Source organism: Acartia tonsa, chromosome 12 (assembly GCF_053477335.1).
Source record: "Acartia tonsa isolate MP-2025a chromosome 12, ASM5347733v1, whole genome shotgun sequence".
Taxonomy (NCBI): Eukaryota; Metazoa; Arthropoda; class Copepoda; order Calanoida; family Acartiidae; genus Acartia; species Acartia tonsa.
Genome location: NC_137271.1, coordinates 9846138 through 9859374, shown reverse-complemented (window position 1 = coordinate 9859374; position 13237 = coordinate 9846138). Strand labels below are relative to the sequence as shown.

At 32.4% G+C, this 13237-nt stretch overlaps 2 protein-coding genes across 3 annotated transcripts in view; both read right to left on the bottom strand.

The window, feature by feature from the left end:
* LOC145334174 (all trans-polyprenyl-diphosphate synthase PDSS1-like) overlaps positions 1-13237 on the bottom strand; it is a 320870-nt gene that overhangs the window by 107296 nt on the left and 200337 nt on the right. The window lies entirely within an intron of this gene.
* The window catches only part of Ttc26 (tetratricopeptide repeat domain 26), a 65562-nt gene that overhangs the window by 49100 nt on the left and 3225 nt on the right, over positions 1-13237 (bottom strand). Inside the window, exons 4-8 of one of the 2 annotated variants that reach the window (XM_080179066.1) lie at positions 10812-10884; positions 7429-7530; positions 6356-6405; positions 1505-1549; positions 445-512 (exon numbers count right to left, since the gene is read on the bottom strand). In XM_080179066.1, coding sequence (XP_080035192.1) covers positions 445-512; positions 1505-1549; positions 6356-6405; positions 7429-7530; positions 10812-10884 — 338 coding nt within the window. The remainder of the gene's footprint in view (positions 1-444; positions 513-1504; positions 1550-6355; positions 6406-7428; positions 7531-10811; positions 10885-13237) is intronic. The other variant, XM_080179067.1, reaches the window with a different exon arrangement.

Genomic DNA, 13237 nt, shown 5'->3' with positions numbered 1-13237 from the left:
GGTTGGGCCGGATATCCGGTGTGGCCGGATATCCGGCCATTTTCAATATCCGGCCGGATACCGGATATTGAAACTATCCGGCCGGATATCCGGCTCTATAATTTTTTATACTTTACACCAAAAATCTCTGCTTTTTAAAATCTTAAATGGCTATAATTTTCTTATTATTGAAGGTAGAAGAACATTTTTTCTGAATAAGTTTAACTTTATGTAAATTTATATAAGATTTCTGAAGAATTTTTTTTTACTACTTTAATATCTGGTAATTTGGCCGGTTATCCGGCCGGATATCCGGTAATTTGGCCGGATAACCGGATATTTGCCGGATATCCGGCGTTGGTCGGATATCCGGCCGGTTTCCGGATATCCGGCATTTGAAATCAGCCGGATATCCGGTATCCGGTATCCGGCCAAAAAAGTATCCGTCCTAACCCTAGTATTTACCTAATTGTTGGTGGTATTGCATCAACTTTTTTTCATCTCCAAATTTGTGAGCCAAATGAAAATTTAACCTACAAATAGAAACATATCAAATGAAATTTTTAAAAGCGAAGCTTTTCTATAATTAGGGTCGGTCCGTCCGTCCGTCCGTACGTCCGTCCGAGATAGATAGCTTTTATTCGTTAATTTAGGCATGTTAGAATTGTCCTATCGATTTCAAACTTTGCATGATGATTCCTGTAGTAGTTGGGTACAAACATTTAATAACTCTTGTGTAAGAACTTAATTTTAAAATCTTAACAAAATTGAACATTAATTTGTTGCCACATTGCGTAAATACAGTTTATTATGTAGAACAAATTTTCATTTTTAAGATTAAATTAAAAATGATGCTTCGCTTATAATATTGGACCTTGTTAACCTAGGCATCATCATTCCTAATATCAGATGAATAGGATTATTTTATCACATGAAAAATTGTTGTAAAAAAAGTTAAAAATCGAGCAATTTTAATATGGAAGTACATACTTTATGGTAACGATCATAGAGTTTCTAAGCTTTCCAAATCGTACCTATCTGTTATGAGAATCATCATTCAAAGTTTAAATTCCATAGATCAATTCTAACTTGCATTAGTTAACGAAATTATCCGTTACGGACGGATGGACCTAATTATAGAAAAGAATTTAAAAAGTAAAAACTAGGGATATTTGCACAGAATAGTTAAACCAAAAAAAGTAAAGCTATAAATAATAATTATAAAAAAGGTAAAAAACATAAAAGTCTACCTATTTACTACAAATCTTCAAATTAAAGAGGTTATAAGACGTAAAAGGGAGAATAAGTAGATGAGGAAGATGCTTTTTTTTCTCTAAAATTGTAGATAAATTTTTTTGTACAGGGAGAAGGGAGGAAATTTTAATATAAATAGGAAATTACTTAAAATCTTATGAAAATTTTTGCACTTCGTAATATTTGTAAAAAAATTATAGGAAAATAAGTAAATTAAAATGAAAACATATAAAAACACAATAATATATTAAAACACATGTAATATAAGAACCTCAAAGTGCAGTCGTTGTTTCTCCCTTCTCCCTGGGTTTTGTTACTAGAATAAAAAAGTAATTAATTAATGTATAAATATAGGTGTATTGTATACCCCAGACAACTATCTGGATCCAGTGTTGGGAACCTTTTATCTGCTAGAAAATGCTTTCTGCTCTTTTTTTGTAGCGACTTGGCCCAATTGAAAGTCGGTACAGGGTCCACGGGGTGAAGACAGATATTTAACCCCTTACCCCTCTATTGTTTTACTCTAATTGTATATCTCTTGTATTGTTTTATAAACAGTCATCCGCAGATAGGAAAATATATTTTTTTTTGTTAGCCCAGAGAATTAACATAGAATACAAGGATATTGTGAGACATTCTCTCATACCCTGATTAAATCTTTCTCCCAGCTGGCTAATATCCCAATACCCCTGGTCCACCTTATGATTTTACACCATCTCTTCCCCTGACCGTGGAGAAACGTATTTTCACAACAAATGTAAAGTTTATTACTTAAAATATCTAAATAGTAAAGAGCTTGAACTGAATTTAATAAAATTTAGCGTGGTCTAAAGGAAAATACATCAATACTTAAGTTAAAAAGAAGGAACTTTTTACACTGAAGAAAAAAACATAATTACAAAAAATACATTAGGTTATCCCTCTGAAACCTTTGAAACCCTATTCCCCCCCCCCCAAAAAAAAAGCTTTGGCGTCCTTGTCGGGATGTATCCTATTTGCACAGAGTAGGTCCCATATGAAATTTACACACAAAATAATGTTTTAATGATAAAATATGAAGTTGATATTCATCAAAACACTCTTTTAATTAGAATTAGCGGTTGAAACGTTTGGATACTCAACTTAATTAACAAACCATTAAAAGTCCCTAAAGTTGTTAAATAATAAGAAAACGTTTTATAAAACTTTGGGGACTAAACGCCCAAATATTCCCTCTCTCCCTGGTGTAAGGTACTATGGAAAAATCACAATCATTTCAAATTCCCCACTTATAACAAAGGGTATAATGTATATAATGTCAGGGATCTAAAGGGATAAGACAATGGCCGATAAATTACATCTCCTTGATAATGCACAATTTCTCCTTCTGTAGATTACAATTAGTGGTTGAAATGTTTGGACACTCAACTTGATGAACAAACCAATTAAAATTCAAAAGTCCACAAAGTTGTTAAGCCAAAGAAAAAGAAAACGTTATTATAAAACTTTGGGTACTAGTGTAATAAACAGCTCATTGTCCCCTCTTTCTCTCTGAAGTTTCCGAGATCAATTTAGAAGCTACAATAGGTTTATTGGTTTTTTTGTATTATAGTGTCACATACGGTCATTCAAGTATAGATGAGAAATTAGAATTTAGTTGCAATAGATAAGTAATAAGTTTTATTTTAGCTATAAATCTTTTAATCTTTGAGGACTAGTGTATTAAACAGCCTAATGCCCCCTCCCTCCCTGAAGTATTGTGGAGCTTTCCTTTAATTATGCATAGAAAATTCTGACATAATTGACACTGCTAACTATTTATACAGACAAAGGGTTCTGTGTCTTACATATAATAATTGAAATTCATTACAGGGAGGGAGGGAACAATGGGCTGTTTGTTACACTAGTCCCCAAAGTATTATACTAACGTTTTCTTATTCGTTGGCTTAAAAAACTTTGGAGACTTTTAATGAAATTTGATTGGATGTTTTATTAAGTTGAGTGTTAAAACGTTTCAACCACTAATTTGAATCTACAGAAGGGATAATATTGTGTGTCATAATTGGAGATGTACATTAATTTATCGATAATTGACACTACTAACTATTTATACAGACAGGTTAAGACAAAGGGTTCTGTGTCTTACATGCAATAATTAAAATTCATTATCCTTGTTAACCGCGAGGCTTTTCTATAATTAGGATCCGTCCGTCCGTACGTCCGTAACGGTTAGCTCTTTTCGTTTTTTAGTCATGTTAGAATTGTCCCATCGATTTAAAACTTTGCATGATTGTTCCTATGATAGTTAGGTACAACTTAGGAAGCATAAGAACTCTAGAAATCGTTACCATAAGTCCATTTAAAACAGAAGCTAGTAAAAGTGGCTGACTCAGATTATGACGTCAAGAAAAATTAACCAATGAGAGGCCACTATAAATTTTACCATTGGTCAATTACAGTTTATACTGGCCTCTCATTGGTTATTCTTTTTTGACGTCATAATCTGAGTCAGCCTCTTTTACTAGCTTCTTTAAAACATGTTGACTTTAACCCTTTTTTAACAAATATGTTTTATATGATATAACTAATGAGCCTATTTATATGATTTCTTAAATACTGATTTTTATTACAACAAGGTACAATGTTATAAGCGAAGCACCCTTATAATCAATTTCTAAAAATGTAAGTATGTCGTTAAACAGTATCCTGTATGTAAGCAGTTTTACTTAAAATTTTGTTTGAATTTATATATTTATATTCTGCTTATTCAGTTCTGACACTCTACAAGTGTTAATGTTCGTTTATCCTACCGTTTCAGATCTGCGCTTTTATGGATGTTGTCATCTTTGTTTTATTGGATTTACTATTACTTGGATCTTACACCAGATTTTCATGTTCTTTAATAAAGTGAAACTTGATACAGGCTAAAATAACGATTTCCCATCCTTTTACCCCAACCCCTCCCCTCCTACTATAAGAACGAATTGACCATTAAACGAGTTCCATGTTAGCAAGCTAAATTGACGACAATTTTCCACAATATCCACTTTAAGGTTTATTAAGAATTTCAGACAACCAGTGGCCAAGAATGTAATGTAGATAAAGTTAAAAAATAAAAAAGTAAAAGTAAATATTTTTTTCTTTTAGAATCTCTTTTCCATAGGAGCCAAAATGTACCAAATATATGCTGTACAAAATTAGACTCTAAATTACAACCATCCCACCCAAACAATCAATTCTAGCATTAACCGCACCCAAGAATAGCTGACGGTTTTTTTTACAACAAACATTCCCATATAAACGACCCCTTTGATAGTGGATGTAAATATTCATTCCCATATAAACAACCCCTTAAATAGTGGATGTAAATATTCATTTATTTCCCTGGTATCTCATTTATATCCCTGGTATGATTTTAGAAGATTTTTAATTTTTTTTGGAAGATTTTAGAATTTTTATTAATTACTAAAAGAAAGAAAAATTATACCAGGGAAATAAATGAAATTTAAAAACCAAAATTAAACCACATTTTACTAGCATAAAAATGAGTTTTTGTTTAAATGAGAATGATATTCCTGTCCAGTTTTTTGTTTAGGAATGAATATTTCTTACCCTCGTGAATAAATGATGACCTATCGGTCCATCATTTATTCCCTCGGGTAAGAAACATTCATTCCTAAACAAAAAACTAGACAGGAATACCCCATTTATTTCCCCGGTATGATCATTTTTAGAAGATTTTTAATTTTTTTGGGAAGATTTTAGAATTTTTATTAATTACTAAAAGAAAGAAAAATAATACCAGGGAAATAAATGAAATAAAATTAAATAAAAACCAAAATTAACCACATTTTAGCATAATAATGAGTTTTTGTTTAAATGAGAATGATATTCCTATCCAGTTTTTAAAAGCGAAGCTTTTCTATAATTAGGATCGGTCCGTCCGTCCGTCCGTACGTCCGTCCGTCCGTCCGTAACGGATAGCTTTTTTCGTTAATTTAGGCATGTTAGAATTGTCCTATCGATTTCAAATTTTGCATGGTGATTTCTTTAATAGTTAGGTACGATTTAGAAAGCGTAGCAACTCTATAATCATCACCAAAATGTCCGTACGTCCATTTTAAACATGTTGATTTTTTTTACTTTTTTAAATAGCTTTTTTCATTAATTTAGGCATGTTAGAATTGTCCTATCGATTTCAAATTTTGCATGGTGATTCCTGTAATAGTTAGGTACGAGTTAGAAAGCGTAACAACTCTGTAATCATCACCAAAATGTCCGTACGTCCATTTTAAACATGTTAATTTTTTTTACTTTTTTAAATAGTTTTTTTCGTTAATTTAGGCATGTTAGAACTGTCCTATCGATTTCAAATTTTGCATGGTGATTCCTGTAATAGTTAGGTACGAGTTAGAAAGCGTAGCAACTCTATAATCATTACCAGAATGTCCGTACGTCCATTTTAAACATGTTGATTTTTTTTCATTTTTAACATTTTAACAAATTTGTAAGTGACCTAATTATCCGATTAGTCTGATTTTTGGTATACTGATTCCTTGAACAACAAAGTACAATGTTATAAGCGAAGCAACTCTATAATCAAGTCCTAAAAATGTAAGTATGTCCATAATCATTATCCTGTATCAAGCAGTTTTTCAACAAATTTACTTACAATTTTGCTTTGACTCTTATACATTCGCATTCTGATTATTCAGTTCTGACATTATACAAGTGTTAATGTCCGTTTGTCCTACCGTTTCAGAGCTTCGCTTTTATGGATGTTGTCATCCTTGTTTGTTTAGGAATACCCCATTTACTGCAGCAATGCAAAATTCACAGCCGAATTGAAATATATCAAGGTCAAAAGCAAAGTTTGTTTGTGAACACAGTAATAGTGTCTGACTGATTACGACGTAACAAAAAAAATTAGCCAATGAGAGGCCGTTATTGACCAATGGTAAAATTTATAGTGGCCTCTCATTGGCTCATTTTTTTTGTTACGTCAGACACTATTACTGTGTTCCTTGTTTGTCTGCAAGCAAAACGCTTGTAGCGACTCGGCTGTGTTCATGTTTCCGATATTCAAAGACCCAATTGAAAGTCGGCATATAGTCCCAGTCCTGTTAGATAGTGCTTTATTTACCTGGTTTTTAAACGCGATTTGTCCGCTTTTTCCAAAATTTTCTCAGATTCCTATAATTAAATACTTTTGTAAAAAAAGTTTAAAAATATCTATAATTTTTTAATACAATAACGAAGCTCTTTATAGTGCATATAAAAAATGATCATTTTAATTGAACATTGGAAGGCCAGTATGACGTCATTCTTATAGGCAATATAAAAAGCTTCGAAAATAATTGCATAATTTGATGCTAATTTTCAACAAACCATTCAAGCATTACAATTTTGCCCACTATATCATGTAATTTATAAATTTTTAAAATCCATAAAACAACAAGGATGTTACAGTTCTCATGGCGCAAGGGCATCACTGGCTATAGAGTAGAAGTGCTACTTTAAAGTGCATCACCCACAAACTTACTGCAAATTATTACCTTATTTCTAAAAAAAGTACTAGTTATGCTCACATCGTTCTATAGACAGCTTTCCGCGGATATTAAATTGAAAAATTATAAGATAAAAACAAGTTTTGTTAGCAGTTGTAACTGAGTTATCGAAGTTTTGGGTAACTGGTAATAAGTTTATAATTTTAATTTAATATTCGTAGAAAATTGTCTGTATTTCCTGTATTTCCATGCTTTACATAATTTTTCAGTATGGATGAGAACCGGTTTTAATCCAGCGGGTATTAATCGGTTTCGAAGCCATACTGAAAATGCATTTGTTGTTCCAAAAATAAACCAATTTTCCCCCAAAATTAAATTTCTGAAATTGACAGGCTACACTACTTACAATAAATGAAAAATTAAACAATTTTCACAAAGGAGCAAAGCTTCTCTATATATACAACAACATATTAGAGACAGCTTATACAAAATTGGTATTAATTTTATGGTATATATTTTATATTTGTGGAAATTTATCTGTAATACGATGCTATACATAATTTTTCAGTATGAAAAAACCAACCAATCAAAATTTAAAAAAAAGCCTCTAAAGTTGTTAAGCTAACGAATAAGAAAACGATATGATAAAATTTTGGGGACTATCTGGTGTAATAAACAGCCCAAAGTCCCCCTCCTTCCTGCTTGTTACCTTATACATCCCCAAATAGAAGTAGCAACAGGCCAGGTTGACCCAAACCTCTTTGGGGGCTGTCTTGGAGTGGGTCACTGCCTCAAATTCAAGCATAGCTCTCTAAAATAGCGGACAGAGAAATTACAATGGTAGCAAAACACAATTTTTCCTCCAACTTTATCTGTATATCTTTGTAACTATCTGTTTTTATATCTCAAACTAATCTTAATGCGAAGGGGCGAAGCCTCTAGTCTACTATAAAAAAAAGGAAGTTGTTTGTCTCAATAGATCTCGTAAACGGCACAATTTTCAGGGAAGGTTTTATGTTATTTTGTCTTAAAGTACAAAGCTCCCTCGATAAAAAAACAAGGATGACAACATCCATAAGTAGCGAAGCACAAAAAATCGTCGATGGGAATACGTACAGGTAGATTTAAAAGGTTTTTACTAAAATCAAGAATAGATTTATTGGATAAAATAGACATGAAACCTTGTTTTATTTTGCATGATGACGATGGTCAAAGTAAATTATATTAAAGATGCTCATAACAATGGGAAAAATTATTTTGATACTGATATCCCATAAAAGTTTGAAAATTGCATCAAAATAAACAAAGATATGGGGAAATATGTAAAACATATAAAAATAGCCAAAAACCTGATAAAAGGCAGTCTGGCCGTCATGCTTGTTTAATCAAAACGACAAAAAATTTAATTTTTAAATCCTTAACTTAAAAATTTGGAAAATCGGACCATATACACTGAAGATATGGAAAAAAGTGTTAAATATATAAAAATAGCCTAAAACCTGCCAAAAAGGCAGTCTGGCCGTCATGGTTATTTTGTTCATAAGACGGGAAATTTAATTTTGATATCTATAACTGAAAAATTTTGAAAATCGGACTATAAACACTGAAGATATGGAGAAAAATGTTAAATATATAAAAAAAACAGCCTAAAACCTGTTAAAAAGGCAGTCTGGCCGTCATGATTGTTTTCTTTAAAAGACGGGAAATTTAATTTTGATATCTATAACTGAAAAATTTTTGAAAATCGGCCCATAAACACTGAAGATATGGAGAAAAATGTGAAAAAAATAAAAATAGCCTAAAACCTGCTAAAAAGGCAGTCTGGCCTTCATGATTGTTTCTTTAAACGACGGGAAATTTAATTTTGATATCTGTAACTGAAAAAATTTTGAAAATCGGACCATAAACACTGAAGATATGGAGAAAAATGTGAAAAATATAAAAATAGCCTAAAACCTGCTAAAAATCGGTCCGAACGCCAATGATGTTTTATAGTCAATTGTGCTCCTTAATGATGGGAATGTTGTCAAAAAATTTCAGCATTCTATCTTTTATAGGAGCTGAGTAAATCCCATTTCCCCCATAGCGTTACGGACTGACTGACGGACGGACTGACTGACGGACTGACGGACTGACGGACGGACAAAGTGAATTATAGAGTAGCTTCGCTACTAAAAAGAAATATCCCACAAAATATTCCTTTCTCTCTTTTTAAAATAAAAGTGAGGGGGGGGGGGGCTCACCCTTCTCTGAGGGACGAAGCATATGATTATCTATCTTTCTATCTATTTGACTTAAACAGGATATTCCTAAAAGAAGCAGTTCTTTAGCTTAATCTAGATGTATCTATCTACTAGCAATATACATTGTTATCTCTCAAAAGAAAAGCACAGATAACATGTATCATTCTATCTATGTGCATTTATCTATCTGTTTATACAACTATCTCTTTATCTGTATACCTTATATCCTTAAAATATTTCCCAAGATGAAAAGGACACTATCTAAGCATCATATACATCTATCTATATATGTATCTATGTATGTTTCTATCTATCTATCTATCTATCAATATCTACAATATAATCTCCTAGATGAAAAGACAGTATCCAAGCCACATATCTATATATCTATCTATCTACCTTGAAATCCCCCAGATGAAAAGACAGTATCCAAGCCACATATCTATATATCTATCTATCTACCTTGAAATCCCCCAGATGAAAAGCACAGTATCCAGGCCACATATCTATCCATCTATGTGACTATCTATCTATCTATCTACCTTATAATCCCCCAGATGAAAGGCACAGTATCCAAGCCACATATCTATCCATCTATGTGACTACCTATCAATCTATCTACCTATATATCTATCTACTATCTACCTATATATCTATCTATCTACCTTAAAATCCCCCAGATGAAAGGCACAGTATCCAAGCCATATATCCATCTATGTGACTACCTATCTATCTATCTACTTATATATCAATCTATCTATCTATCTTATAATCCCCCAGATGAAAGGCACAGTATCCAAGCCATATATCTATCCATCTATGTGACTACCTCTCTGTCTATCTACTATCTACCTATATATCTATCTATCTACCTTATAATCCCTCAGATGAAAGACACAGTATCCAAGCCACATATCTATCTATCTATGTGACTACCTATCTATCTATCTACCTTATAATCCCCCAGATGAAAGGCACAGTATCCAAGCCATAAATCTCTCCATCTATTTGACTACCTATCTATCTAATCTCCCAGGTAAAAGAACAGTAAAACAGTCACATGTCTTTTTATCTATCTATATATCTATGTGTCTGTATTTCTATCTATCTACCTTTCTATCTATGTATCTATCTATATACCTTATAATCTCCCAGATAAAAGGCACAGTACCTAAGCCATATATCTATCCATCTATGTGACTACACATCTATCTATCTACCTATATATCTATCTATCTACCTTATAATCCCCCAGATGAAAGGCACAGTATCCAAGCCACATATCCATCCATCTATGTGACTACCTATCTATCTATCTAACTATCTATCTATCTACCTATATATCTATCTATCTACCTTATAATCTCCCAGATGAAAGGCACAGTATCCAAGCCACATATCCATCCATCTATGTGACTACCTATCTATCTATCTAACTATCTATCTATATACCTATATATCTATCTATCTACCTTATAATCCCCCAGATAAAAGGCACAGTATCCAGGCCACATATCTATCCATCTATGTGACTACCTATCTATCTATCTGCTATATACCTATAATATATCTATCTATCTATCTTATAATCCCCCAGATGAAAGGCACAGTATCCAAGCCACATATCTATCCATCTATGTGACTACCTATCTATCTATCTACTATCTACCTATATATCTATCTATCTACCTTATAATCCCTCAGATGAAAGGCACAGTATTCAAGCCACATATCTATCTATCTATGTGACTACCTATCTATCTATCTACCTTATAATCCCCCAGATGAAAGGCACAGTATCCAAGCCACATATCTATCTATCTATGTGACTACCTATCTATCTATCTACCTTATAATCCCCCAGATGAAAGGCACAGTATCCAAGCCACATGTCTGTCTCATCCCCTCCTTTTCCAGTTTGCCTTAAAATTAAAGAAAGAAGAAATAGTTTTTTTTACATTTGATTTGTGAGATAAGTTTTGATTAGTCAGGTTAGAATTGTTCTACTGATTTTAAACAATATTTTAGAATATAATCTGATTTTGCGAAACATCTATATCAATTAATTTATAATTCTGTTTCAAATTTATAATTGACTTAATTTCTTAAGATATCTAAAACTACTGTTCTCATTGTCAACAATGAATTTGTCTATCTATCTATCTATCCATCCATCCGTCCATTTTTCTATTAAACTGTCCTGTCTTTTAAAAGAAAATCTATCTAAATTACTATTTTTCTTTTTGTCTTTATAATTATCTATCTATCTATCAATCTTATTGCCATCTATCTATCGTACTGAGACACACAATAATAGTTACACATAACTCTGAAAATATGGTACTTTTCTTTTACTAAATGTACTAGTGTACTTATTGCATCCATCAAACACTAGATATTAGAAAGCCAATTAGACTGATCAGAATCAGTGCTTACTGGCATGCATTAAACACAATACTTTTGTGCTTCTAAATTTACTAGTGTACTTACTTATAATATCCTTCAAACACTAGATATTAACCTAAGCCAATTAGACTAATCATAATCAGTACTTTCTGACACGCATTTAATTGATATATTATAAGTAACTTTAACCTTTTAGACTAATTAGAATCAGTAATTAATGAGCTGCATTAAACACTACATATTAGAGTTTACTTAATTTAATTAGATTAATCAGATCAGTACTTTCTGGCAGGCACTAACACTAGATATTATCGTTAATAACCCCCAATTTTACTTTTTAGAATAAGTAGATATTAGAGTTAACCTTAGCAAATTAAACATAAGAGTAAAACACTAGAGAGGGAAAGGGTTAAATAACTGTATCTCCCCATCGCAACCGCATTGAGCAACCTTTCTATTGGGTCATTGAACATCAACCAATGGTGTCGCTTATATTAACACAGCCAAGTAGCAGAAAAATAATTTAGAAGCAGACGAAAGAGGTCTTTGAAAAAAATTATCAATAGCTAAAACTCATTGTTAACTATGGCAAAATAAGGAGGAAAATAGATTTAATTTGCTTCCATCTATATCAAATAAAGTTCTAAATCTTTCAGAGCATTTTAATCATGAAATTACAACTGACTGTTTGAGTCCAAATGTCTTCTAATTTATTCCAAAGAAGCTATGATCACAAATTTGCAAGTAGCTACACTACCAAAATAAATGGGTTAATCTATAATAGTTCTAATGATGATGTACATACATACATATACCTATCCATCAATTCCCCACCCTGGGAATAATACCTTGTAACACCCCTTCAATGGATCAGTGAACCAAAATTAGCCCACTTTTTAATTTTGATTTTTTTACCTTCATGTATATTTTCATTTTTAGTTACTACTCTATAATTACTTTTGTATGTCCTTCCATCCATAATTATGTAATGCTATGGGGTAAGTATGATTTTCTCGGATGCCAATACAGGTAGATTCCTGCAAAGACGTCCAAGGGGGGGGGGGTAAAGTGGGGATTACCCCCAAAATTTTTTTTCATTTTACCCCACCCATTTAAAATTTACCCCTACCCTAAATTTTGAGGGGAGGGGTAAAATTTACCCCTGCCAACAGATTTCAGGGGGTTTAATTACCCCCCCAAGCATATTTTACCCCCGGGGTAGAAATTTTGGACGGGGTAAAAAAAATTTGCGACGCGCTTTGCGCGCCATTTTACCCACCCCAAAACGAATTTCCCCCAATTAAAAAAAAATTTACCCCTCCCCCCCAAAAAAAGCTTGGACGCCCCTGGATTCCTGATTTTTTTGGTTAAAAATTCTTACATCAATAAGCATCAAGTATTTAATCTCCTTGTCCCGTCGGTCTGTCAGTTATACTATAAAGATATAAATATTCAACATATAAAACAATGATGCAAGGTATTTAGATTTCTATAAATATATTCTTGAATTATGATCACTAAACAGCTGTTCTTTAAATAACATTTTAATATTTCTGTCCAAGATTTTTTGTTATTTATGGATGTTTTTTTTTTACCAAATTAGAAATTGCAATTATGGGAGACAGGCGGGGGGGGGGGGGGGGGGTATATGCCCCGCATGAGATTTACGGGAAATTTCCTAATGCCTTTTATAATACATATATGTATATATTATCACCATTTTCTTTTCACTTACACCAACATCAATACATACATACATACTTTTACAATGCAGTTTCTGTATGTTTCTTTAGATATTAGGAACGGCTTTGAAATCCTCTTTGCTTTGTCCGTATCATATTGGAGATAATAATAGCGGGAAGGAAGAGG